The 27,648-nt window shown below is 51.7% G+C and overlaps 1 protein-coding gene across 2 annotated transcripts; it reads right to left on the reverse strand.

Annotated features, from left to right (window-relative positions):
* Positions 1-19,872: 19,872 nt before the first annotated feature.
* On the reverse strand, positions 19,873-26,975 carry TMEM59L (transmembrane protein 59 like). Of its 2 annotated transcripts, XM_043910895.1 has the most exons (8): positions 26,722-26,975; positions 25,630-25,789; positions 25,442-25,545; positions 23,879-24,031; positions 23,199-23,301; positions 20,950-21,067; positions 20,732-20,849; positions 19,873-20,489 (listed from the first exon to the last, which is right to left on the reverse strand). In XM_043910895.1, exons 1-8 carry the CDS (start codon positions 26,884-26,886, stop codon positions 20,361-20,363), a joined length of 1,050 nt encoding a protein of 349 aa, XP_043766830.1. In that variant the 5' UTR covers positions 26,887-26,975; the 3' UTR covers positions 19,873-20,360. The 2 variants fall into 2 exon arrangements, with proteins under 2 accessions (XP_043766830.1, XP_043766831.1); XM_043910896.1 differs by lacking the exon at positions 23,879-24,031 and having other exon boundaries at positions 26,722-26,970.
* Between the last annotated feature and the right edge of the window lie 673 nt (positions 26,976-27,648).

Below are 27,648 nucleotides of genomic sequence, written 5' to 3' on the forward strand. Positions count from 1 at the left end.
CAAATCGCGGGGGGTGGGGCGGGGCCTGCTCTGCAGAAGGGCGGGGCCCTAGGCGAGGGGCGGGGCCGGGTCTGAGAAGGGAGAGGGTCCTGGCCCGGGAGGGGGCGGGGTCTGAGAATGGGCGGGGGAGGGCAAAGGCAAGAACCGGTACTGCTCTGGGAGAGGAGGGGCGGGGCCTGGAGAAAGGGGCGGAGCCTGGGAAGAGCAGCTGGCGTGGGTCTGAGGGACGAGAGATTGGTGGGCCAGGGAAGGGACGGGGGGCATGGTCTACGGAGGGGCGTGTCTAGAGTAGGGGGTGGGGCTTATCTGGGAGGGGCGGGGCGAAGGCAACCTGTGCTTGTCCGGGAGTAGCCTCTGGGGAGGAGTGAGGCGACGGTGGGATGCGGGACAAGTGAGTGGAGAGGGACAGAGTTCACTCAGAGGAGTAGGAGCTGCCCGATAGTGAAACACTGCATTTCAGGAGAGGGGTCTGTTCTGGGAAGGGGGAGTGGCGGGCCCCGAGCCAAGATGAGAGAAGGAACTTGGAGAAACTGATCTAAGAAATCTGAGACCCGCCCCCTCTTTCCTTCCAGGGTCACTCCCTCCCCAAGACCTCCCTAGGTCTCAGGAACTCACCTAGGGCCCAGGCCTCAAACATCCAACCCAGCTTTGGGTCCCAATCCTACCCCGTCTTCCCAGAGCCTCCTCTCTCACACCCAAGAATCTCCACCCTCGGTTTGCGCTCAGATCCCCAAACCTCCTACTGAACCCTCAGTTTTCATTCCTATACCCTCAAACCCCTGCCCTCAAGTTATCCCCCCTATTCTCTACTCAAATCCCACTCCACTCCCCCAGATCCTTGCCCACAGACCCTTCAAACCCACACTTACACCCCCAAAGTCCATTTCACCAGACCAATCCCGCTTGGACCTCCCAGCTCCAGTGGCCCAAACACCCTAGTCTTCAGCCAAGGTGCAAAGACCTGCATCTGTTTCCTTCCTTTTTCTCTTTGTTCTTCTTCTTTCTTGCCTTCCTTTCCTCTTCTCCCTTCCGAACCCCATGGAGCTGAAAGCCAAGAAGGCTTCTGTAAAGCTTCCAGATATTTCAAGGCCACTGAAAGACTAGAATCTTCACCCTGAACGGGTCCAAGCTTCCAGAATTTTCTTTCCAGGCTTGAACCCATTTATTTTTTCACCTTCTGAGTTAGAAAGCTCTTCTTGTGCAGCCTCAGGCAGGGTTGTTTCTGTTGTTAGGTTGCTAAGTCATGTCTGAGTCTTTGTGACTCCATAGACTGCAACACACCAGGCTTCCTTGTCCTCCACTATCTCCTGGAGTTTGCAAATATTCATCACTGAGTCAGTGATGCTGTCTAACCATCTCATCCTCTGCCGCCCCCTTCTCCTTTTATCCTCAATCTTTCCCAGCGTCAGGGTCTCTTCCAATGAGCTGGCTCTTCACATCAGGTGGCCAAAGTATTAGAGCTTCAGCATCAGTCCTTCCAAAGAATATTCAGGGTTAATTTCCTTTAGGATTGACTGATTGGATCTCCTTGCAGTCCAAGGGACTCTCAAGAGTCTTCTCTAGTACTACGATTTGAAAACATCAGTTCTTTGGTGCTCACACTTCTTTCATAAAAACCATAGCCTTTACTATACAGATCTTTGTCAGCAAAGTGATGTCTCTGATTTTTAATATGCTGTCTAGGTTTGTCAAAGCTTTCCTTTCAAAGTGCAAGTGTCTTTTAAATTCAGGGCTGCAGGCACCATTTGCAGTGGCTTTGGAGCCCAAGAAAACAAAATCTGTCACTGCTTCCACTTTTTCCCCTTCTATTTGCCATGAAATGATGGGACTGATGCCATGATCTTAGTTTTTTGAATGTTGAATTTTAAACCAGCTTTTTCACTCTCCTCTTTCACCCTCATCAAGGGGCTCTTTAGTTCCTCTTCACTTTCTGCCATTAGAGTGGTCTCATCTGTGTATCTGAGGTTGTTATTATTTCTCCCAGCAATCTTGATTCCAGCTTGTTATTCATCCAGCCCAGTGTTTCACATCATGCACTCTGAATATATTAATAAGTTGAATAAACAGGGTGACAATATACAGCCTTGTCATACTCCTTTCCCAACTTTGAAAGGGAAAGTAACACCAGTCCATTGTTCTATGTCTGGTTCTAACTGCTGTTTCTTGACCCACATACAGGTTTCTCAGGAGACAAGTAAAGTGTTCTGATATTCCCATCTCTTTAACAATTTTCCACAGTTTATTGTGGTCCACACTTAGTCAATGAAGCAGAAGCAGATGTTCATCTGGAATTCCTTGCTTTCTCTATGATCCAATGAATGTTGGCAATTTGATCTCTGGTTCCTCTACCTTTTCTAAACCCAGCTTGTACATCTGGCAGTTCTCAGTTCACATACTGCTGAAGCCTAGCTTGAAAGATTTTTAGCATAATCTTACGAGCATGTGAAATGAACACAATTGTACAGTAGTTGGAACATTCTTTGGCATTGCCCTTCTTTGGGATTGGAATGAAAACGGACCCTTTTTCAGTCCTGTGGCCACTGCTGAGTTTTCCAAATTTGCTGATATATTGAGTGCAGCACTTTAACAGCATCATATTTTAGGATTTGAAAATACTCATCTGGAATTCCATCACCTCCTAGCTTTATTCATAGTAATGCTTCTTAAGGCCCAGTTGACTTCACACTCCAGAATGTCTGGCTCTAGGTGAGTGACTACACCATCATGGTTATCTGGGTCATTAAGAACTTTTTTGTCTAGTTCTTATGTGTATTCTTGCCATCTCTTCTTAATCTCTTCTGCTTCTGTTAGGTCCTTAGCATTTCTGTCCTTTATTGTGCCCATCCTTGTACTGAATGTTCCCCTGATAGCTCCAATTTTCTAGAAGAGATCTCTAGTCTTTTCCATTCTATTGTTTCCCTCTATTTTTTTTTTTTCTGCATTGTTAACTTAAGAAGGCCTTCTTATCTCTCCTTGCTATTCTCTGGAATTCTGCATTCAGTTGGGTATATCTTACCCTTTATCTCTTGCCTTTCGTGTCTCTTCTTTTCTCAGCTATTTGTAAAGCCTCCTCAGACAACCACGTGGCTTTTTTGCATTTGTTTTTCTTTGGGATGGTTTTGGTCACTGCCTCCTGTGCAATGTTGCGAACCTCTGTCCACAGTTTAGGCAGGGTCCAGGAGTCCAAACGGGGCTCAGAGCCTTCCTGCAGTCAGTGCTGGGGAAAGAGGGTGGACACAGGGTTGGAGGGCCCAGAGGTAGAACCAGACGCAACTGATCCATCTCTAGCAAAGGGTCGGTGCACAGTGGGTACTCAATCATTTGTGTGTGAAGTGTTCAGGGGTTGACACTGTGAACGTTGATAGATACCAGGTGCTGAAGGGCCCTGCTGACCCCTATAGCACACAATAAGCACTCGAATAAATATTGAATGTGTGGGAGCATGAGCAGCTCACGTTCCTGCTAGCTCTGTACACACCCCCTCACCCTCCTGTGGTCTGCCTGCCACTTGAGCCTTTGTTCCAGATGAACCACATGCAGGCATCAAACCCCACTCAGCAGAGACCTACAGCTCACACGCCCGACGCACACACAGCTGCAGTCAATGGCATCCATATGCACGCACACTTCATAAACACCCAGATTTGACCCATATGTCAGACAGTTGAAGATAAGCAAGAAGAGGTTTGCTGGGCCCCTGACCGTGCACTCACACATAGTACACTGCAGACACATGGTCTGTGGACACACTAGGAACTTTAAGATCACATAGCACAGGAGAGTCAGTGCAAAGTATTGCATGTTGGGAAAAAGTGAGGGAGAGGGGAGGAGAAGATGTGGTGGGCAGCAAAGAGGAGTGCTCCAGGTCATGGAGAGTCCTATGGACCACAGTGGAGGCAGTTCCCCTGCGTGAAATGAGGATGGGTTGGGGGCACTAGTGAGGAAAGGGAGTGTGACCAACACTTGCAGTTGAGGCACTATCTTAAATTAGACACATTATTTAGGAAGCAAGATTTCCTGGCCAGAAATGGTGCTCATCCCAGGCTGGTGGCCAGGGAGGAATGGGATCCCAGCAAAGATGTACTTTGCAGGTGGAGCCAATAGGAGATAACGGCAGGTGGGATGTGGCAGGGAGGCAGAGCAAGGCCACAGATCTCCCCAAGGTCCTTGGCCTGGCTGTGATACCTGGAATGAGAAACAGGCGACTGAGGACAGAAAGAACCCAGGAAGGTCACTGCTCAAATGCTCAGTCACCCGGTCGCGTTAGACTGTGTGACCCCATGGACTATATAGCCCACCAGGCTCCTCTGTCCATGGAATTCTCCAGGCAAGAATACTGGAGTGGGTTGCCATCTCCTCCCTCAGGGCATCATCCCAACCCAGGGATCAAACCCAAGTCTCCTGCATCTCCTGCATTGCAGGTGGATTCTTTATCACTGAGGCACTGAGGAACCCCAGGTTACTGCACACCACAGCCCAAAAATGATGACCTGTGGTCTGGCAGAGTCCACAGGCGGGGACGTGGCAGGCAGCGTCCGCAGGCCTGGCCACCATCTGGCCCACAGCTGGCACGGCTCTCCCAGAGGCAAGGGCCTCACCACCTGCTCCCCGCTCCAGACCAGCTGTAGAACTCACGGTCCTACCCCCAGGTGTTCCAGAGGAGGAAATTGAGGCCTGGGATGTAGGGGATGTGTTGGTTTCCTCCAGCCACATGCTGGGACCTTATCCACCCTGTCTGCCCTTCACCACTGAGTGGGCTCAGAGCCTGCTGCTGGAACTCCTGGCATCACCTTCTGTTTCTCTGTAAACTAGACGTGTGTGTGTGTGTATGTGTTAGTCACTCAGTTGTGTCCAGCTGTTTGCAACTCCATGGACTGTAGCCCGCCAGGCTCCTTTATCCATGGAATTCTCCAGGCAAGAATACTGGAGCGGGTAGCTATTCCCTTCTCTAGGGGATCTTCCTGACCCAGGGATCAAACCCAGGTCTTCTGCATTGCAGGCAGACTCCTTACCACCTGAGCTACCAGGGAAGCCCAGAAACTAGAGAGGTAACCATGAAATAAACGCTCATGATCTTTGCTACTACCTTTAGTTCTGCACCCATTGCTGTTTTTGGATGAAGTGTTTTATGAATTCCCTTTTCTTTTGGCTGCACTCAGTCTTTGTTGCTGAGCAGGACTTCTCTAGTTGCAGTGAGCGGGGGCTGCTCTTTGTTGCAGTTCACAGGCTTCTCATTGCAGTGGCTTCTCTTACTGCAGAACATGGGCTCTAGGTGCATGGGCTCAGTAGTTGTGATTCAGGCCCTTATTTGCTCCAAGGCATGTGGGATCTTGCTTGCTCCTTGGAAGAAAAGCTATGACAAACCTAGAAAGCATATTAAAAAGCAGACATCACTTTGTCAACAAAGGTCCATCTAGACAAAGTTATGATTTTTTCAGTAGTCGGGTATGGATGTGAGAGTTGAACCATAAAGAAAGCTGAGTGCCCAAGAATTGAGGCTTTCAAACTGTGGTGCTGGAGAAGACTCTTGACAGTCCCCTGGACAGTAAGGGGATCTAACCAAGTAGTCCTAAGTGAAATCAACCCTGATTATTCACTGGAAGGATTGATGCTGAAGATGAATCTCCAATACATTGGCCACCTGATTCGAAGAGCTGACTCAATGGAAAAGACCCTGATGCTGGGAAGGATTGAAGGCAAAAGGAGAAGGGGGTGGCAGAGGATGAGATGTTTAGACAGCATCACTGACTCAATGCATATGAATTTGAGGAAGCACCAGAAGACAGTGGAGGACAGAGAAGCCTGGTTTGCTGCAGTTCATAGGGTCACAAAGTGTCAGGCATGACTTAACGAATGAACAAAAACAACCATATATGGGATATTCCTAGACCAGGGATTGAACCTGCATCCCCTGCAATGGGAGGGGTATTCTTAAGCACTGGACCACCAGGGAAGTCCTGCATCCACTTCTTATAAGTCTTCATGCCTTGAGTGGGTTGCTCCAGCTCTACACATTAGTTTTTCCATCTTTAAAATGTCCTTGAGGGACTTCCCTGGCAGTCCACTGGTTAAGACTCCATGCTTCCAAGGCAAGAGGCATGGGTTCCATCCTTGGTCGGGGAATTAAGACGCCACAGTACCACGCAGCACAGGAAAGAGTGTAGGTGTAACTGTAACTGCTGGTCGCTCAGTCATGTATGACTCTGTGTCCCCACAGACTGCAGCCCACTAGGCTCCTCTGTCCATGGGATCCTCCAGGCAGGAATACTGGAGTGAGTGAAAGTGAAGTCGTTCAGTCGTGTCCGACTCTGTGACCCTAAGGATTGTAGCCCACCAGGCTCCTCCTCCGTCCATAGGATTTTCCAGGCAAGAATACTGGAGTGGGTTGCCATTTTCTTCTCCAGGGGCTCTGCCCGACCCAGGGATTGAACTCAGGTCTTCCACATTGCAGGCAGACTCTTTACCCTCTGAGCCACCAGGGAAGCTGCCAGGAGTGGGTGGGGAACCCATATATAAAATGTCTTTGTGAGACAGAGCAGAGGCCATGATAAAACAAACATACACAACACTCAGGGTAGTGCAGGTCATAGGCCCTCACTTCAAATCAGCTGTGGGCATTTCCTCTCTCCCATACCTGCCCTTTGACCCCCTAGCCCTGCTTGATTTTTCTATCTAACAAACTCTGTATTTCAGGGTTTTTTTCTAAACTGAGATACAATTTCCATACCATAGAACTCATCATTTTATAGTATACAATTCATTGGCATTTAGTGCATTCGTGATGTCATGCAATCAACACCTCTGCGTGAGTGTGTGCTAAGTTGATTCAGTCCGTCTGACTCTTTGAAACCTATGGACAATAGCCCGCCAGACTTCCCTGTTCATGGGATTCTCCAGACAAGAACTTTGGAATGGGTTGCCATGCCCTCTTCCAGGGGATCTTCCAGACCCAGGGATCGAACCCGCATCTCCTGCATTGGCAGGCAGGTTCTTTATCACTAACGCCACCTGGGAAGCCCAATCAGCACCTCTATCTAGTTCCAAGACATTTCCATCATTCCAAAAGGAAACTCCATCCTCATTAACGATCACTCCCCCTTTCCCTGCCCCAGCCTCTCATAATCACTAATGTTTCCTGTCCCTATGGATTTACCTATTCTGAATATTTCATATAAATGGAATCACATATGTCCTTCTAGATCTGGCTTATACTAATCAGCATGATGTTTTTGAGGTCCATCCATGTTGTCAGTGCTTCATTTCTTTTTATGACTGGCTAATATTCCATAGTATGGATGGATCACATTTCGTTTATTCACTCATCCATTGATGGACATTTCAGTAGTTCCTCTTTTGGCAATTGTGACTAGTGTTGCGCGAACACACGTGTGCAAGTGTCTGTCAGAGTCTCTGTGTTCACTTTTGTAAGGGCACATACCTAGGAGTGGGTTTCCCAGGTGGTGCTAGTGGTAAAGAACCCCCCTGCCAGTGCAGGAGACATAAGAGAGACATGGGTTTGAGTACAATTGCTGGATGAGGAATTTTTTGAGGAACTGTCCTGCCTTTTCCTTCTTTCTTTCTTTTTTTTTGGCCATGTCTTGTGGGATCTTATCTCCCCCACCAGGGATTAAACCCCAGGCCCTTGGCAGTGAAAGCCAAGAGTCCTAACCACTAGACTGCCAGGGAATTTCCTGCAATTTCTTTTTCTCCTTGTCATCTGTTATCTCCACAAGGGACAGGGACTTTATTTTCTTCCTGGTCACTCCATGGAGCCCTGGGCAGCACCCAGCACGTTAAGTAAATGCACAATGCATAAACAAATCATTGTGACTTTTGGCTGAACAATAACTCTTAGCTTCTCTGGGATCTCAGTTTCCATATCTGCGAAATGAGTATGAACACAACCCGTCCTCTGGTAAGAATTAGTCCCCTCTTCCTCCAAAAAAGGCTCTGAGCCTATTACTCAGATGTCCTCAGAGTAAGCACCATGGGCTGCTAACTGTCCCCAAGCAAAGAATCACCAGTTCTGCATTTCTTCCTCCCACTCCTGCCTCCACTGATGCCCTATGGCTGGGATCTGAATGGACGAGAAGGTCAAGGGCAGAGAGGGAGAAGGACTGCTGCAGTCACCCAGGGAGGGCTTTGGGCTCTGCACCCTTAGGGAGTGGCCCATATGGAAAGCTGAGGCTGAGGCGGCTCTGGGGACCCCCACCTCGGTTGGAGGCTGGGGACAGATGCCAGTCCACAGCCCGGATTGCTGCCTGGAGGTGAGCCAGGCCCTGGGGACCTCATGCAGGGTGGGCAAAACAGGCCCCAGTAACTGATCCCAGTGGCCAGCGGGTGAGGGGGGGAATCTGTTTTCCATGCTGTTTCTTTAAGGACTTTTTTGATGTGGACCTTTTTTTTTTTTTTTTTTGGTCTTTATTAAATCTGTTACAATATTGCTTCTGTTTTCTGTTTTGTTTCTTTGACCCAGAGGCATGAGGGAATCCTAGCTCCCCAATCAGGGATTGAACCTGTACCGCCTGCATTGTGAAGAAAAGTCTTACCCACAGGATCACCAGCGAAGTCCCCTCCTCCACTGTCACTATGAATAACGCAGTGGCCAATGTGGACCAACTATTGTGACATGTCCTTCCAGAAGCTTCTTTTTATGAGCTAGCGGTCCCAGTAACTCCTCCAGCCCAAAGTCACACGTGAGTGCCCGGCAGAGCCCTGCCTGAAGCCAGATCCAAACCTCACCTCATTTCAAATCCACACTCTTCACTGCTGACTCATCCCTTCCTAGCCTCAGTTTTCCCATCTTTACAATTGGCGTACACCCAAGAGAAGTGAAATCAGATGCTTAAACAGATACACATGCACACAAGTTCGCAGCGGCATTAGTCACAATCCCCAAAAAGAGGAACCAGCCCAAGCATCCATCAAGTGATGAATGGATAAGCACAGTGCTTTCCATCCAAACAATGGACTATTACTCAGCCATGAGAAGGAATGAAGCTCTGACACATGCTATTAATACAACACGGATGAACCTAGAAAATATGTTGAGTGAAAGGAGCCAGACACAAAAGGTCACCTTTTGTATGATTCCATCTATAAGAAATGTCCAGAACAGGCCAATCCGTGGAGACAGAAAGCAGATTAGCAGTTGCCAGGGGCTGGGGTGCGGGAGGCGGGGTGCGGGTGGTAGGGAGTGGCTGCTAATGGGAACAGGGATGGAAGTGTTCTGGAACTAAACAGAGGTGATGGTTACACAATATTATGAATGTACTAAATGCCACTGAATTGTTCATTTTAAAGTGGTCAATTTTAGGGAATTCCCTGGCAGTCCAGTGGTTAGCAGCTTTCCTGGCGGCTTAGTGGTAAAGAATCCACCTGCAATGCAGGAGACGCAGGAGACATGGGAGAGGTGAGTTCGATCCCTGGGTCAGGAAGATCCCCTAGAGGAGAAAAAGGCAACCCACTCCAGTACTCTTGCCTGGAAAATTCCATGGACAGAGGAGGCTGGCGGGCTGCAGTCCACGGGGTTGCAAAGAGTCAGACACAACTGAACGACTCACCCACTCAGGCACCGGTGATTAGGACTCCACCCTTTCACTACCGAGGGACCAGGTTCAATACCCAGGTGGGGAACTAAGATTCTACAAGCTGCAAGAAGAGACCAAGAAAAAGAAAAAGGCTAATTTTATATTATGTGGATCTCACTTCAATGAAAAAAAAAGAAAGAAGGGGCATATAGACCACTTCCTTCCAGGATCCCGAGAAGGGCTCAGTGACAAACAAACACAGGGGCCCTTGATCTTCCTCTGTCACTGTCAGCCCAGCTGGCTGCATCGCAGCGCCCCCCCCGCCCCGAAGTCTCCACCGGATCCGCCCTCTCTGACTTTACCTGCGGGTCTAGACTGCTTCCAGTCTGCGTCGCCCTCCCCCACCACCACAATAGCGGCACCTCCTAAGATCCTACTAGGCAACTTGGAAACCTCCAGACTTTGACATTTATCTTCACGGCAGCCTTGCAAAGTAGGTAAAAGTGAGGCTCAGAGAGTGGAAGTGTCTTGCCAAGCAAGGCTCAGGAGAAGGAGATAGAACCCCCACTCTCTGCTCCCAAGGCTATGCCTTCTCCCAGTACCCCGTGCTGACTCCCTCTCCTTCTGTCTTTTTATTTTAATATTTATTTATTTGTTTGGCTGCGTTGGGTCTTAGCTTCGACAAGTGGCATCTTCAATCTCATTTGTGGTGAGCTGAAAATTTAGTTGCGGCATGTGGGATCTCGTTCCCTGACCAGGGATCAAACCCAGGTTCCCTGCCTTGGGAGCATAGAATCTCAGCCACTGAACCACCAGGGAAGTCCCTCCTCCTGTCTTTTATTCACGCATTGAGCAGCACTTATTGACAGCCTTCTATGCCCCAGACCCTGTGATGGGCACAGAATACAGGCTCCAGACAAGACAGAGACAGCCCTACCCACAAGAGGACAGTCTCACTGAAAATAAACTGAACAAACACTCTCAGTGTACTGGGTTGAATGGTGACCTCCCCCCAAGACATGTATGCCTGGAACCTCAAAATAAGGCCTTTTTTGGAATAAGAGTCTTTGCAGATATTATTAAGGTAAGGTTCTTGAGATGAGATCATCTCAGATTGGGTGAGGGAGCTAAATGCAATGATTGGTGTCCTTGAAAGAAGAGTGAAATCCAAACAGAGAGACCATGTGGAGATAGAGGCAGAGATTGAAGTGATATGGCCACAAGCCAAGGAATGCCTGGGTCTATCAGAGTTGGAAGATGCAAGGAAGGACCCTCCTCTAGAACCTTGAAAGGGAGCACAGCTGCCAACACTTTGATTATAGACTTCTGGCATAGTAGAAAGGATGGTCAAGTTGGTCTTGCATGCCTTCTCACATTCTTCAAATCCAGCTCAGGTCTCTTCCTCCAGGAAGCCTTCCTGGCTGCTCAGCAGAGCTCCCATTTCCCCTCTGCCCAGTTTGGCTGCCTAGCCTGTATTTATATTGGGGCCTTTCCAGGATACCAGCCTCTTGAATCAAGCATTGACCAGCAACGAATCTGTTGGTGAATGAAATAATGACATTTTCTTGTGCTGATTCTGCTCTGGCTTTCCTTAGTTGCTTTCAGCATTGCAGCCTCTTTGGGTCTCCCAGGGTCCTCACTATCACCCCAGAACCGAGACCTCACTGGGTCTTCCTATAGGAGGAGAGGGTCTCCACCCTGAGCTCCTTGAATATGACTTCTGGGAAAGAGCAGAAAAAGTTCAATATTGAAGACATATGGAGCTGGATTTGCACCTTCTCTGCAACTTTTTTTTCAAGTTACCATTTACAGAGTGTTTTCAACTCTTTGTAACCCCAGGGACTGTAGCCTGCCAGACTCCTCTGTCCACGGAATTCTCCAGGCAAGAATACTGGAGGGGGTTGCCACCCCCTTCTCCAGGGGATCTTCCCAACCCAGAGATTGAACCTGGGTCTCCTGCATTGCAGGCAGACTTCTTTACCACTGAGCCACCAGGGAAGCCCCCACACTTCAATGCCCAGAACTGTGTTTTCTCATATATTCTCACCACACCCGTGAAGAGTTATTACTGTCCCCATTGTAGAGATGAAGAAACAATGGCTCTCACACTCAGTTGGTGGGAATGTCATTTGGTACAACCACTTGAGACAGCCGTTTGGCAATATTTGCTGAAAGGGAGTGTTCCTACACTCTAGCATTTCCATCCGTGGGTATTTTATGAGTGTCCTGGGGCTGCCATAACAAATGACCACAAAGGGGATGGTTTAAAACAATAGACATTTATTCTCTCACAGTTCAGGAGGCCAAAAGTCCAAAATCAAGATGTTGGCAGGGTTGGTTCCTTCTGTGGGTCTATAAGGGAGAACCGCGTCTCTCTCCCAGCTTTTGGAGTTGTCCGCTATCTTTGGCATCCCTTGATTTGCAGCTACATCACCCCAGTCTCTGCCTCCATCTTCACATGGCCTTCCTATTGTGCCTCTTTGTGTATTCATTTATGTCTCTTACCAAGATGCTCTCATTGGATTTGTGGTCCACCCTCATCCAGTTTGATCTCATTTGGATTCTTAGCTAAATTCCATCTGCAGAGACACTATTTCCAAATAAAAGTCACATTCTGAGGTTCCAGGTGGACATGAATTGAGGGTGGTAGGGGCACCACTCAACCCACTACAGGTATTCATCCAACAGAAAAAGGGACATGATTTCATCCAAAGATATAAACATAAATGGTCATAATGGCCTCAAACAGGAAACAGCCCACAGGTTTATCAACAGGTTGATGGATAAATGGACAATGACATGGTCACTAGTAGAATACTATGCAGCAAAGAAAAAGAAAGACCCGCTGCTATTGATACATGTATCCCACAAGGGACTTCACCAACACTGAGCAAAAGAAACAAAGAGGACACATGTTGTGATTCCATTTATGTGAGCTTCACAAAGAAGCCACACTAATCTACAGTGATAGAGGCCGGGCCGGGGGCCTCCTGGTGGGGGTCATCAGGGAGCAAAAGCAGCAACCACAAAGGGGCATGTGGCCTTGGGGTGATGGAAATGTCCCATGTCTTGAATTATGGGGCAACAGGGGGGGCATATTTGTCAAAATTCATTGAGCACTTAAAACAGTTGCATCATTACATGTAAAGTCTGCCTCACTAAAGTTGGTTTCTTAAACAGAGCAGGAAGCTCCCTGGTGGCCTAGTGGTCAGGATTCCGGGCTTTCACTGCTGTGTCATAGGTTCAACTGCTGGTGGGGGAACTGATCCGCAAGCCACACAGCCTGGTAAAATCAACAACGAAAAAGAAGTCAGGTGGAGCCTAGGAGACAGAGGTCAGCTGTGGGACGACCCCTGGGAGGTGACTCGAGGGGGCACAAGACAGCCCCTGGGGATTAGGAGGAGTACTCTGCATTTGGGTCACAGCAGTAAAACTGAGTGCGCTTTGCTGTTTGTAAATTACACTTGGATTGAAAAGCCAGACCCTGGGGCTCAGAGTGGTAAGTGACTCACGCACGTTTCTAGCAGGACGGTGTCAGAGCTGCCTACCCTAGAGCGCATGGCCACCTCCTGGTCTCTTCGCGCCTTCCCTCCATCCAATCAACAAGCACTTGTTGGACTTCCCTGGTGGCTCAGTGGTAAAGAATCTGCCTGCCAAGGCGGGAGCCGCAGGTGCCATCTCTGATCCGAGAAGACCCCACATGCCTCGGAGCAACTAAGCCCATGGGCCACAATTGCTGAGCCTCTACTCTCAAGCCCAGGGGCCACAACTACTGAGCACATGTACTGCAACTACTGAAGCCCGCGTGCCCTAAAGCCTCTGCTCCACAAGAGATGCCACAACAAGAAACCCGCACACTGCAACCAGAGAGTAGCCCATGCTTGCCACAACTAGAGAAAAACCTGCACAGTAACGAAGACCTAGGACAGCCAGTAATTAATTAATTAATTTTAATGCTTTTAAGAAAGCAAGAACTTATGCATCGGCTGTGCACGAAGGGGCTAGGGTTTCAACTGTAAGCACACCAGACATGATCCCTACCCTTCATGCTCCTGAGTATTCTGGCATGTATATATCCTTATGGGAAGGACAAACCTGAGACATACGAACCAATAAAGGGCCGAGATGATTTTAATTGCCATGAAGGCAATGGGCTGAGAGTGACCGAGGGGGGAAACACTGTTTTAACCAGGAGGCGGAGGAGAGTCTCTGAGGAAGCAGTGTTCCAGCTTTAATAAAAGCGGAGAGAGAGAAGCAGGGAGGGGTGTTCTGGGACATTCCAGAACATTGTGGAAGGGCCCAGAATGTTCCAGGACATTCCTGGTGGAAGTCAGGGGTATGGACCAAATGGGTCCCGGAAAGAGTTCCAGGGACAGAGAGGAGATCGCGCTGACTGTACTGATGTGGAGCTAGGAGGGAGCGTGTTGACAAAGATGTATTGAGGGCAGCCTCCTCAGTGTGTGGGACACAGCTGTGACTGGGACTGCTACAGTGTCGCATCTGGCAGAGGGAGCATTTATTAAACCAATCATCACACAAGCAAAGAAGCAATCACTTAATTGTCAACATGATAGAGGCTTAGGGTATAGTGATTTAGCAGGGCTAGGCTGAGCCAGAAGGCCAAGGAGGGACACTCAGTGTGAAGACTCAGCTGGGAAGAGAGCAGAGCCTTCCAGCCAAAGGGAACAGACTGTGTGCGGACACCGAGGAGGGAGCATGCCAGGAGCCACCTAGAGCCTGGTGGGACTGGGTGTGAAGGGGATGGTGGGCAGCATCCCATGACACAAGACCCCTGGAGGCTTCAGCTTCCCTGTTGGGCTCACAACCTGGCCCGGGGCAGGGACCCCAGCAATCCTCAGCTGGGATCTGGCCTGAGGCTCCCCCTTCACAGAAGAGAAAGACATGAATCCCCATCCTTCCTTCCAAGCACTTACAAAGTGTCTCCAGGGACACCTCCCTCCCTCCCTTCCCACCCCTAAGCCCAGAACTCAGGCCTGTCGCCAGGGAACCAGGACTGCCGGTTGCCACAGCAACCCTCACTACGGACACATGGGCGCTCCTGTTTGTTGCCATGACACCAGTCACCCACCCACCCTCCACCAGGTCTGCACTGGGATGTGAGAGGAAGGCAGAGGGAGGCGCAGAGAGGGCGGCTTCCCAGATGCCTTGTGGAGCTGGGGAAGGCAGACAAGGAACCTGAGGTCCAAAGAGCTGCAGCGAGTCAGGAGTTATCCTCAGGTCAGCTCTGTGAGCCCCTGCACTGGGAAGCAGCCTCAGATGGAGGTGAAGGGCCCCCTCTCTCCTGAGACTCCAGAAGAGTCTTCACTTGGCACTCAGGGCCCCTTCCCCAGGGAAACCCTGACAGAGACAGGTAATGTGAATAGGTATTACTTTTCTCTGAATGCACACGCACACCTGTGCACCCAGGACACCCTCTGTTGTCCCTGGATTCTATCCATTCTTCAAAGCCCAAGTCAGCCACCATCTCTTCCAGGCAGCCATCACTCAACACCTGCTTGGAAAGGACTCCTCTCCCACCTCCGCACATCCACAGGACTCAGTTTCTACCGGCACCGTCTGACATCATTCATTCCATACCTATGAGGCATCTACTCTGGGTCCAACCCTGGAATGGTCACAGGGGTTTCAAGAATTAATGCATTAGGAGATTCCTTGGTGGTCCAGTGGTTAGTGGTCCGTGCTCTCCCTGCCAGGGGCCTGGGTTCAATCCTAGTGCGGGGACCTAAGATTCCACAAGCCAAGCAACACAGCAGAAAAAAAGGAAAAGGAATCAATGTGCTAGACACAGCAGCATACAAACAAAACTCTGCCCTTGCAAAACTCTGTCTTGAGGGAGGACAAAGAGATAGGGATCACAATTTTCAGTTCCAAGGAGCCCCACACAAATGGGATTAAGCTGAAAATTAAGGACAAGATGGCTTTATTGTTTCACGACTTCCGGCAATGGCATGAAGACACTCTTTCTCCATGCCTCTTGCTTCAGACAGATGCTTCATTCTCCCAAGCTCAACAACCCCAGTTAACAGGGCATGTCTCTCTCCCAATATATCCTGTCAATACCTGAGGAGGCTGGGTCATGCTGCTCAACTTCCCCTAAACCACATAGGTGTGATCAAACCAGATCAGTTCTGTTAGGAAAGAAGAGATGACAATGCCAGGTGCCAGGTTGATTCCTACCAAGTCTGTGATGGTATTCTGAGCAGAAAGTCTTAGTTGTTCATCATGTCTGACTCTGTGACCCCATGGACTATAGCCCGCCAGGCTCCTCTGTCCATGGAATTCTCTAGGTAAGAACACTAGAGTGTGTAGCCATTTTCTTCTTCAGGGGATCTTCCCGACCCAGGGATCGAACTCAGGTCTTCTGCATCGCAGGCAGATTCTCCACCAGCTGAGCCACAGGGAAGCAAAAGAATATTCTTTCTCCAGTGGATCTTCCTGACCCAGGAATCAAACCAGGGTTTCCTGAATTCTGAGCAAAAGGAGCAGTTATAGCAAAGGTCTGCAGGCTAGAACATTGATGCCCCTTCTGTCTTCAGAATGAAAGGTTGGAGGAACATTGGAGGTGGTGTCTGCCAACATGGTGGATTTTAAAAGCCCTTAAAAGTTAAGCAGAGGAAAGCAGGTGGTATCCAAGGGCAACAATGAGCTTGTAAGAGAGGGACAAGGTCAGAGCCCACATAGGGAATGGATTTGACTGGATGCTGCTGCTTCTGGGGTCTGAGAGGGAAGCAGGAAAATACCCAATCAAGAATAATTACTGATTGCCTGCTCCATGCCAGTTCGCACATGAAACCCTAGGGAGCTGACTTCATGGAGCTCATAAAATTATGTTAAAGGAGGCTGACACTGAAACAAATAATTATTAATCAACTATAAATGTGGTGGGCACAGGGAAGATGAACGAGGAGTTGAGCATTGGTGTAACAGGGGATGCTGGCCCAGACTTGGGTGGCAAGGATGTGATTGGTTGAGGAGGAGTCCTTTGTGTTGAGAACTTGGTTAGAGCCGGGCTTCAGGGGTGTTCCTGCCAGAGGGAAATGCAAGTGCAAAGGCCCTGAGGTTGGAAGGAACGGGGTTTAAGGAATCTAGAAAGAGCCTGTGTGGCTGGAGCATAGCGAGCAAGGGACACAGCTTCATAGAAGTGGTTGGAGATCCTAATTGGGCCAAGTCATGGGGGTACCTGTTGGATCATGTGGATATTTGGGCTCCTCATTGCAGCACTAGAACCCAGAAGTGGGTGATGTCTAGGATTAGATATACTTTATACCAATGGCTCCCCAGCTGGTGCCTGGAGCTAGAGGGTGGCCAGAAGGGAAGCAGGGAGACCCGAGAAAAGATGGGCACATTTTTTGGGCAAGAGATGATGGAGGTTGGACCTTGGCTATTGCCAAGGAAAGCAAAGAGAAGCATGTGGGCTGGAGCCCAAGAGGAAAAGCATGGCTGAAGAAGCAACACGGAGTGAGGACAGAGAAGAATCAAGATGCCACTCAAGTGTCCAGACTCACTGAGATGGGGAGGCCAGGGGGAGGGCGGATCCACAACTGAAAGGGCAGCCAAGCTCCCCTTTAAGCCGGGCTAAGGGATTACAACCACCATTTAAACAGATGATGGTGATAACTCCACAACACTCTTGCTGTTGTTCAGTAGTTCAGTCATGTCCGACTCTTTGCAATCCCATGAACTGCAGCACACCAGGGTTCCCTGTCCTTCACCATCTCCCAGAGCTTGCTCAAACTCATGTCCATTGAGTTGGTGATGTCATCCAACCATCTCATCCTCTGTCATCCCCTTCTCCTCCTGCCCTTAATGTTTCCCAGCATCAGGGTCTTTTCTAATGAGCCCAGCTCTTTATATCACGTGGCCATAAAGAACTTAAGCTTCAGCATCAGTCCTTCCAGTGAATATTCAGGACTGATTTCCTTTAGGATTGACTGGTTTGATCTCCTTGCTGTCCAAGGGATTCTCAGGAGTCTTTTCCACCACCACAGCTCGAAAGCAACAGTTTTCTGGTGCTCAGCCTTCTTTATGGTCCAGCTCTCACATCACTACATGACTGGCTTTGACTATACCAAAAAACCAGTTGCTTTGACTATACATAACCTTTGTCAGCAAATTGATGTCTCTGCTTTTTAATACACTGTCTAGGTTTGTTATAGCTTGTGGATGTACCTATTGTCACTGAACTGTACACTTAAAAATTGTGAAGTTTTTAAGGGGGAGCTTCCCTGGTGGTCCAGTGGTTGAGAATCCACCTTGTAAGGCAAAGAACACTTGTTTGATCCCTGGTAGGGGAAGATCCCACATGCCGCAGAACAACCGAGCCTGTGGGCCATGACTAATGAGCTTGCTCTCTGGAGCCCATGAGCTGCAACTGCTGAGCCCACGTGCCACAACTACTGAAGCTCACACGCTGAGAGCCCATGCTCTGCGACAAGAGAAGCCACCACAGAGAAGCCCTTGTACCACAGCCACACATTAGCCCCCAGCTTGCTGCAACTAAAGAAAGCCCATGAGCAGCAACAAAGACCCAGCGCAGCCAAAAAAAACTGGCTGCGGGACTTCCCGGGCAGTCCAGTGGTTAAGACTCCACACTTCCACTGCAGGGAGTGCGGGTTCAATCCCTGGTCCGAGAACTAAGGTCCCACGTGCCGCCTAGCCAAAAAAAACCCAAAAAACAAAAACTGGCTAAAATGGCATATTTTATATGATGCATATTTTTCACTGCCACAAAAAAAAAAAAAAGAGGAAAAACCTTAAATGTACATTAACTCAAACTGAATAAAATGAGGAACACAATCGAGTCGCATGAGCCGTATTGCGAGAACTCGGCAACATCTTGTGGCTGGAGATGGCACAGACAGAACACTTACATCATCACAGAATGTTCTACAGGGCAGCACTGGCTTGCCATCACTTCTCATCTCTGCCCAGGTCGTATTTCCTGGTGACATTCCTAGGGGCTTCCCTGAAATCCCACGCTGGGCTCAGAATGTTACTCAAGGGCCTAGATTGCCTTTTGGTTGAATCCCGATGTTCGTGATACCAGGCAGGGGCCAGGCAACAAGCAGGAGCCAGTCAGAATGGACAGTGCAGGAGAGTGGTAATAAAGGGGATATTTGCAAAGTGCGGCAGGGGTAGGTAACTGACGGGGTGGTGCAGCACACAGGAGGGGCAACAGCCAGGAGCTTTTAACGTGCCTGGACTGGTGGTCCACTTGGTGGAGCTGTGGTCTTGGGTTGGGGGATACAGAGTGAGAAGTGGGGAGAGAACACTCCCCCCGGGACTTCTCACTTCTCTTTCCTTCTACCTCCTGCTGGTGGCCCCCTCTGGCAGACTCTAGCAGAAGGCTGAGGGTCCAAGTGAATCAACTTCTTGGGTCACAGGGCAGGATGAAAAGTGGAGGGGCACTAGCCTCACTCAGCCTAACTCACCCCCCCAATCACCCACCCACCACCCACAGGCCTCCATTAGCCCTTGGAAACATCTACCCCACTGACCACCATGTCCATCATCCCAAACTCTTCCCAGGAGATGCAGCCTCCACCAAACAAGACTCTCTGGTTGCCAGCAACAGAAACAACTCTAGCCTACTAAACCAAAAGATTTATTGAGAGGCTCTTGGGGAGTCTGCAGACAGGAAGGATGGAGGGTCATGGCTACGGCCTCATCACGGTGGGCTACTCCTGTCCGACAAGACTCCTCTTATTTTGATTATTTATTTATGGCCGTGCTGGGTCTTCACTGTTGCACTTGTGTTTGGTCACTAAGTTGTATCCAACTCTTTGCGACCCCATGGACTATAGTCCGCCAGGTTCCTCTGTCCATGGGATTTCCCAGGCAAGAAAGACTCCTCTTGAATGCAGAGCGCAGGGAAAGAATGCCAACTCACCAAAGCTGGACCCCCTGGGTAGGGAAGGGGTGAAGACCTGTGGACAGGGCCCTGAGACTGCCTCCAGTGGGACAGAGCTCCATCCCCAAAAGAAAGGGGGGTGGAAGCCAGCTGGTTACAAAATTAACAAATGTCCTCTTTGAGATGTGCCCTGTCCATTTCACAGGAGCAACACAGAGGCCCAGGAAGGGGCACTCACCCACCTGGGCCAGGCAGGTGGCAGGAGCCACTTTGCCAGAGTCACCCCTAGCTAGGAGTATGATGTGTGCTGGTTCCTTTCAGGTGGCAGCTGGTCCACACCACTCAAGCCATGGGGAGTTCCTGGGGTCCCGCATCTCAGGAAGGGCCTGGTGGGCAGCAGTCATGGCCACACTCAGGCCTCCCCTCAAGGAGGCAGACGGAAAGACCGATAGCAGTAAGCTCAGTCCAAGATGGTTTTTATATACATGGTTTATTCCTTCTGACCCCCATGTTGCAACACCAGCCTCATTCACCCTCCCAGCATGGAGCCACCTCCTCTCTTGGGGGGCCTCCTCTCACGGGGCTATGTCTCCAGAGGTGGGGTGGGGAGAAAAGGGGGAGCCTTAGCACAAAGTGGCTCCCCTGTGGCCTCAGCCCCCCAGAGAGGGGAGAGAGGAGGAAGGAGGAAGGCAGCACAGAACTGGGGTTCAAATACTCAAGAAGCTACATAATAGAAGACAAAAGTAACACGCTCTGGGGAAGGGGGACAGGGAGGAACCAAGGTCAGATCCCACCCCCCAGCAGGGGCACAGCACCCCCAGAATCCAGGGGTGAGGGGCGGGACTGGAGAGAGAAGAATTTGGGGGCGGGAGGAGCCCAAGGATGGTCCCACCTTGACCTGGACGCCTAGGCAAAGGGCAAGTAAGACCCCGGGAGCCCCTGAACTTGGCAGTGGAGGCCTACAGCTTGGTCAGGTCCAGTTTCAGCTTGTAGGGCGGGGGGCTGTCTGCATAGGCGTGGGACGGGGGAGGGTACAGGGACCACTCTGGCTCCACCATATAACCCTTGTGCTGCTCCAGAGTCAGGGGCTGTAGGGGAAAGAAGAGCGAGAGAGGGCCATGAGTCCCCACCCTGGCAAGGCTCCTTCCCACCCCAGATCTCAGGTTGCCCCTACTAAGGGTGGGAGTTGTTCCTCTCATTTCATGAGAGTGAAGAAACTTGCCTAATGTAACATAGCAAGTCAGGGTCCCTATCTCCATGGGAAAGCGCATGGCCCTGTCCAGATGAGGGAACAGTTTTCTTCCCATCTTTGCCCATGGGCCCTGCCCACCTGGAACTTGAGGTGCTGGCCGGGCGCGGTCACCAGGGTGGAGCAGCTCAGCCACAGCATCACCAGCACAGAGAGGAAGAGGCAGCAGGCCAGGATCCAGCGAGGAAGCCCCGAGCGCCTGCCCCGCCCAGCAGGCATGTTCAGGGGCTCTGGTGGGACCAGACAGCCTCTTCCCTCAGGCCCCACCCCGACACCATCCCCAGGGTTCCGCCGCTCACCGGGACATGCAGCTGAGGAAGTCATTGTCCTGCAGCTCATCGGACTCCACCTTTGCCTTGCTGCTGGTCTTCACTCTAATCTTGGCCTTCCTTACCTTGTCCAAGGGGCCTACAGGGTCTGAGAGAACAAGTCACCTTTCAGTAGCCTCCAGGTCTTAGCCAAGAGGTGACAGCAGCCATGGAGGGTAAACAGGGGGCCAGGACCTGAGGCAATGGGGCATGGGGTCTTGGAATAAATCAGAACCCTGAAAAGTGGACCATGGAACCTAGGGTGATGGACCATAGAACTCTGGGAGATGGGCCATGGAACCCAGGGAGATGGACCATGGAACCCAGGGAGATGGACCATGGTACTCAGGGAGGTAGACCACGGAACCCTGGGAGATGGGCCATGGAACTCAGGGAGAGGGACCATGGAACTAAGGGAGATGGACCATGGAACTCTGGGAGATGAACCATGGAACTCTGGGAGATGGACCATGGAACCCTGGGAGATGGACCATGGAACTCTGGGAGATGAACCATGGAACTCTGGGAGATGAACCATGGAACTCTGGGAGATGGACCATGGAACCCTGGGAGATGGACCATGGAACTAAGGGAGATGGACTATGGAACCCAGAGAGATGAACCATGGAACTAAGGGAGATGGACTATGGAACCCTGGGAGATGGACTATGGAACCCTGGGAGATGAACCATGGAACTCTGGGAGATGAACCATGGAACTCTGGGAGATGGACCATGGAACTAAGGGAAGTGGACCATGGAACCCTGGGAGATGGACCATGGAACCCAGGGAGATGGACCATGGAACTCTGGGAGATGGACCATAGAACTCAGGGAAATGGACCATGGAACTAAGGGAAGTGGACCATGGAACCCTGGGAGATGGACCATGGAACCCAAGGAGATGGACCATGGAACCCTGGGAGATGGACCATGGAACTTTGGGAGATGAACCGTGGAACTCTGGGAGATGGACCATGGAACAAAGGGAAGTGGACCATGGAACCCTGGGAGATGGACCATGGAACCCAGGGAGATGGACCATGGAACTCTGGGAGATGAACCATGGAACTCTGGGAGAGGGACCATGGAACCCTGGGAGATGAACCATGGAACTCTGGGAGATGGACCATAGAACCCTGGGAGATAGACCATGGAACTCTGGGAGATGAACCATGGAACTCTGGGACAGGGACCATGGAACCCTGGGAGATGAACCATGGAACTCTGGGAGATGGACCATAGAACTAAGGGAGAGGGACCATGGAACCCTGGGAGATAGACCATGGAACTCTGGGAGATGAACCATGGAACTAAGGGAGATGGACTATGGAACCCTGGGAGATGGACCATGGAACTAAGGGAGATGGACCATAGAACTCTGGGAGATGAACCATGGAACTAAGGGAGATGGACCATGGAACCCTGGGAGATGGACCATGGAACTCTGGGAGATGAACCATGGAACTAAGGGAAGTGGACCATGGAACCCTGGGAGATGGACCATGGAACTAAGGGAGATGGACTATGGAACCCTGGGAGATGGACCATGGAACTAAGGGAGATGGACCATGGAACCCTGGGAGATGGACCATGGAACTCTGGGAGATGAACCATGGAACTAAGGGAGATGGACTATGGAACCCTGGGAGATGGACCATAGAACTCTGGGAGATGAACCATGGAACTAAGGGAAGTGGACCATGGAACCCTGGGAGATGGACCATGGAACTAAGGGAGATGGACTATGGAACCCTGGGAGATGGACCATGGAACTAAGGGAGATGGACCATGGAACCCTGGGAGATGGACCATGGAACTCTGGGAGATGAACCATGGAACTAAGGGAGATGGACTATGGAACCCTGGGAGATGGACCATGGAACCCTGGGAGATGGACCATAGAACTCTGGGAGATGAACCATGGAACTAAGGGAGATGGACCATGGAACCCTGGGAGATGGACCATAGAACTCTGGGAGATGAACCATGGAACTAAGGGAGATGGACTATGGAACCCTGGGAGATGGACCATAGAACTCTGGGAGATGAACCATGGAACTAAGGGAAGTGGACCATGGAACCCTGGGAGATGGACCATGGAACTCAGGGAGATGGATCAAGGAACCCCAGGAACTGAGAGATGGAAATACCAATCCTCAAGGGCTCATTTGCCAGGAGAACCCCTTGTGACAGAGGAGCCACCTTTGGAAGGAACACTGGTCTAAGTTTGAACCTTACCAACATGCACCTCCAAAGCCTCAGGGTGGGATCCCCGCCAGGTCACCTCCACTCGCTGCAGACGGGCTCCCTCATGCCCCAGGCTCTCTACCACAGGCTGGGTCTGGGCCAGGAACAAGACAGCACAGAGAAGCCCTTAAGAAAGGTACCACCCTGACCCTAGCAGGCACCTCTCTGCGCCCCATGTAGGTTACATTATCCCATGCCCAGCTGGCATCTAGTTCCACTGGGGACAGAGAGGACACAGCTGCAGGCTGTGATATCAGGGATACTGTTCCCTGCTATTGTGGGACCCTGATTTGCCTTGACCCCATCCTCCAACACCTCAGATAGGGACGTGATTCAGGACTAGCCAATAAAATTACAGGAACTGGCTGAGAGGTCATCACATGACTCAACCAGGGCCAATCAACTTAGTTAAAACCTCAGAGCAGTTGTAATCTAGAGCCGTAGGCATCCACCTTGCTGTGAGGAGGGACGTGTTTGCCTGAGAATGAAGCTGCTGAAGAGGACAGCAGAATCCAGGGGTGGGGTGAGACATGAAACCCCTGGATCCAGCTGTGCTTGAAGCTTACTGACCTGTAGACTTTGCATCCCGTGAGCCAAGAACCAGTTCATCCCACCTCCTTACCCTGACCACCCAACCACTTCTCTGGTGTGGCCCCTGCCAGAGCCCTCACCTGGAACACCACCACCTTCCCATTGTCAGTCTGCAGGTAGTATGTCCAGGTGGAGGAGACGAAGCCCTGGGCCGAGCTGACAAGGTCATTGCAGACGGTGGAAAACAAGTCCAGGAGCGAGAGGGCCCCGCTCGGAGCTTCCAGGACCTTTCTCTGCCAAGGGGAGGCCCAAGGCACAGAAATGTCACCAATGTGACGTGTTAAGTGGGAGGGGAGCTGGGAAAGTTCACTGTGATCAAAATTCACTAAGTGGTTTGGGGCAACAGGGAACAGAGATCTCAGCACTGCATTGGCTGACTGACTGTGTGCCCTTGGGAAAGTAGATTGCCCTCTCTGAGCCCTACAATGGGAAATGATACTCTTCCTTCAGGGAACTGCTATGAGATTTCAATTAAACAATAGCACAAGGGCTTCCCTGACAGCGCAGTTGATAAAGACTCCACCTGCAATGCAGGAGACCCTGGTTCAATTCCTGAGTCAGGAAGATCTGCTGGAGAAGGGATAGGCTACCCACTCCAGAATTCCTGGGTTTCCCTGGTGGCTCAGCTGGTAAAGAATTTGTCTGCAATACAGGAGACCTAGGTTTGATCCCTGCGTTGGGAAGATCTCCTGGAGAAGGGAAAGGCTACCCACTCCAGTATTCTGGCCTGGATAATTCCATGGACTGTACAGTCCATGGGGTCACACACACACAAAAAGCACAAGTGCCTAATATATAGTAGCTGCTATGATTAAAAATGTTACCATCATCATTGTTATTTTAGCAGCATCAGGAGAGAACATGGAATAGGAAGAAATGATGATGCACAAGGCTTTTATGAACAGTGAAAGCCTGGGAAGGGTGGAGGAAAATGAGAGATGAGAGCAGAGGGCTTTCTGGGGAATCCCAGCCAGAGGGTTTCTGACTGGGATGAAGGATTTCCCGTGCCTTGGTTTCCCCTGGTGCAGCACTGTCTAGCCTCAGGGAGTTAAGTGTACAGTTATTATTTCTCCCTGGGGTGGGGAAGGAGGAGCTATGTGTGCTTGGGAGGCTCCTCCTCCCTACACTTCCGTTCTGACCACCTGTTTATCACAAGGACAGGCCTTAGACCAGGAGCTAGCATGTAGGTGCTCAGAAGTCAGCTCCGAAGATGAGGGAGGTGAGGAGTGGTCATAAGCCCTGGTGGCACTGGCTTTAAATCCCACCTCCACACAGCCCTGGGTGACCTTGGCCAGTTGCTCTGGGGGCATGAAATGGGGATAACATTGTCTCAGGTGCCTCGAGTGGCACAAGAAATTTGGGACAGGCTGAGGTTAGGCCTGGACCAGGACAAAAGCTTGCTAAATAATGTAAATGGTGGCAGTTTGGGTGGGAGAGACAGCGGGGGTGAGGGGTGGGGAGGACTTCCCATGTCACAGAGATGACAACTGAGTCTTGAGATGTCATATGGCTTAATCCAGGACACCCAGGAGGCCCGGAATGGCATGGAGAGCCTGGGAGAGACTGTGGATATGAGTGCAGATTTGGGGAGGGGAGTAGAGGAGGGGGGATGGGCCTGGGGCCACAGATGGGAGGGCGCCCACCTTCTGCTCCAGCTCGGGCTCAGGCTCCGGCTCTGGGTTCTGACTCCAGCAGCCCTCGCTGCAAGCCTGCTGCTCCGTCTCCTTCACATAGGCCTCCACACAGGCTGCAGGGGGCAGGAGAGCGTAACTGGGGGACCGTCCATCCCAGGCCACTTCTCCCCACCCTGGCCCACCCAGCCAACACTCACCTGCTTCACACTCAGCCTGGGTGGCATTGGGCTTGGAGCTCCTGGCCACGAATCGGCAGATGGAGAAGAGGCGGCAGCCTCGCTCGCAAGCGCTGGTCAGGACGGCCCTGTCATACGCCTTCGCTCTCCTGGATTGAACAGGGTCCTCCCCCGGCTCCTCCTGGAAGCGAAGCTGCGGGCTCAGGCAGGGGGAGGGGCAGGAGTCAGCGAGCGGCGCAGCGGGGAGGTAGAAGACTTGATCCCCCCAAATCTTCTAGGGGATTTGGGGTGAGGTTGATGAGGAGGCTAAGAATATTAGTGGGGGATGTTAGCTCCAAGGAGGAGAGAGGGATGGGGGGGGGGGGGGGGCTTGAGGAGAGTAAACAATGGATGCTGCTGGGTTTGGGTAATGGTTGAAAAACTGGAGAAGATGAAGGGCAATGATCTTCCCTCCCTACCGCCCTCCCCCAAAAAAACCCTCCAGAGAGGAGGGGTTCTTGGGCCTGAAGAAGGAAGGGGGACTCAGGAGGTTTTGTCATCCTTCAGGCCTGGGAAAATTGGGATCTGACTGGGGGAGGGGTGGTGAGGATGGGGGTGGGAACTGGTAGGTCTAAGGGGGGTAGGGAAGAGGATGGAGGAAGATGCTTGAGTAGAGGGGGAAAAGGGGACTGTCGGGCCTGAGGGAGGTGGGGGTGGGGCGCCCCCAAGGCCCTGGCCCAGCAGAGGGGAGCCAGAACCCGCTGGGTAGCAATAGACGCCTCAGTCCCCTCCGGCCTCGGCTTGGAGGGACTCCCGCAACCCCGAATTCATCGGAAGGACTGGCATCACTAAACCCCCGCCCCGTTACAAAGGGACCCCACGGCCCCGCCCCTGCGGGAGACACATCCCCACCTTCATCGGAGGGACCCCTGATCTCCGCGCTCGCCCCTGTCGAAGGAACGCCAGCCCTTCCCCCACCAGAGGGGCCCACCACCATTGAAGAACCCCCTTCCCTGACCCCTTCCCCCTCCGAGGAACCCTGGCCTCCCGCTCCCAACGGAAGGAGCTGCATCCTCAACCCATCCCCCACTGGAGAGCTCTCCGGTCCTCCTGCTGGCGCTGCGCGCGCTTCACCTGAGCAGGCTGAGGTTTAGGGTAGCGGTCTCGGCACCGCAGCTGGCAATTCTGCGTGTCCCCAAGCTGCAGGGCGAAGGGGTCGCGGACAGGCGGCGCGGGGGTGGCGGGCGGAGGCTGCAGCAGCAGCAGCAGCAAGAGCGGCATCAGCGCGACCGAATCCATGGCCAGGCCGAGCGCAAGGAGCGCGGGGGACGCCGGCTCCTGGCGGGCGCGGAGGATGCGGCGGCGGCGGGGACCGGGTCGCTGACGTCACCCGAGCGAGGCAGCCTGGGAAGGGGGGGTGGGGGATGCGGAGAACTGGCGGGGGCGCGGCGCTGCGGCACCGTCGGGATACCGGCAGGGCGAGGCAGGTGGATCGTGGCCCCTAACGTCTGTCCCACGTCGGGACCCCATGACACCTCGCCAGTATCCACGGACAAGGGGATCTCAGTCATTGCTAGGGGCCAAAAGGAAACAAACAGGATGATAGCGTGGAGGAGAGATCTATTCGCCTGGGGATCAGGGAAGGCCTCCCAGAGTAGGCGTATTTCGAGCTGGCCACTCGAGGAGGCCGCTGAGGGAACAGCGAGGTTCGGACGAGCTTGCTGGAAAAGGAAATAGGAGGACGGTGGGGCTGGCTGGAACCCAGCCAGAGTGTAGGGATGGAGGGTCATGAGGGTCGCAGAACTGGGTTAGAGAAGCCTTTCTGAAGCTTCATCTCTTTTGATACCCAAATCAGAGAGCCGGTAATTTATGCGCAGTTTGGCTTCTGTAGGAAGCTCTCTAAGTCCCTCCAGGGTTCCCCCAGCTTCGCCTCTCTCTGGCCCAGCCCTGTTCCGCAGACCTGGGGGTGGGGGGGGGGGGGCTGGCCCCTGCTCTCCCAGACTGGGAGCCCCTCGACCTGGGGCTGAGTAGGAGGGGGCACAGCCAGGGCGATGGGGTGCT

This window comes from Cervus elaphus, chromosome 9 (genome assembly GCF_910594005.1).
Source record: "Cervus elaphus chromosome 9, mCerEla1.1, whole genome shotgun sequence".
Taxonomy (NCBI): Eukaryota; Metazoa; Chordata; class Mammalia; order Artiodactyla; family Cervidae; genus Cervus; species Cervus elaphus.

What these genes read in the sequence shown, in the direction of transcription:
- TMEM59L (XM_043910895.1), bottom strand. Translation starts at nt 26,886, where the DNA reads ATGGATTCGGTCGCGCTGATGCCGCTCTTGCTGCTGCTGCTGCTGCAG. An exon ending in CTAAACCTCAGCCTGCTCAG is followed by an intron (nt 25,790 to 26,721) that starts GTGAAGCGCGCG and finishes CTTCGCTTCCAG; the next exon opens with GAGGAGCCGGGGGAGGACCC. An exon ending in GGAAGGTGGTGGTGTTCCAG is followed by an intron (nt 23,302 to 23,878) that starts GTGAGGGCTCTG and finishes TTCCTGGCCCAG; the next exon opens with ACCCAGCCTGTGGTAGAGAG.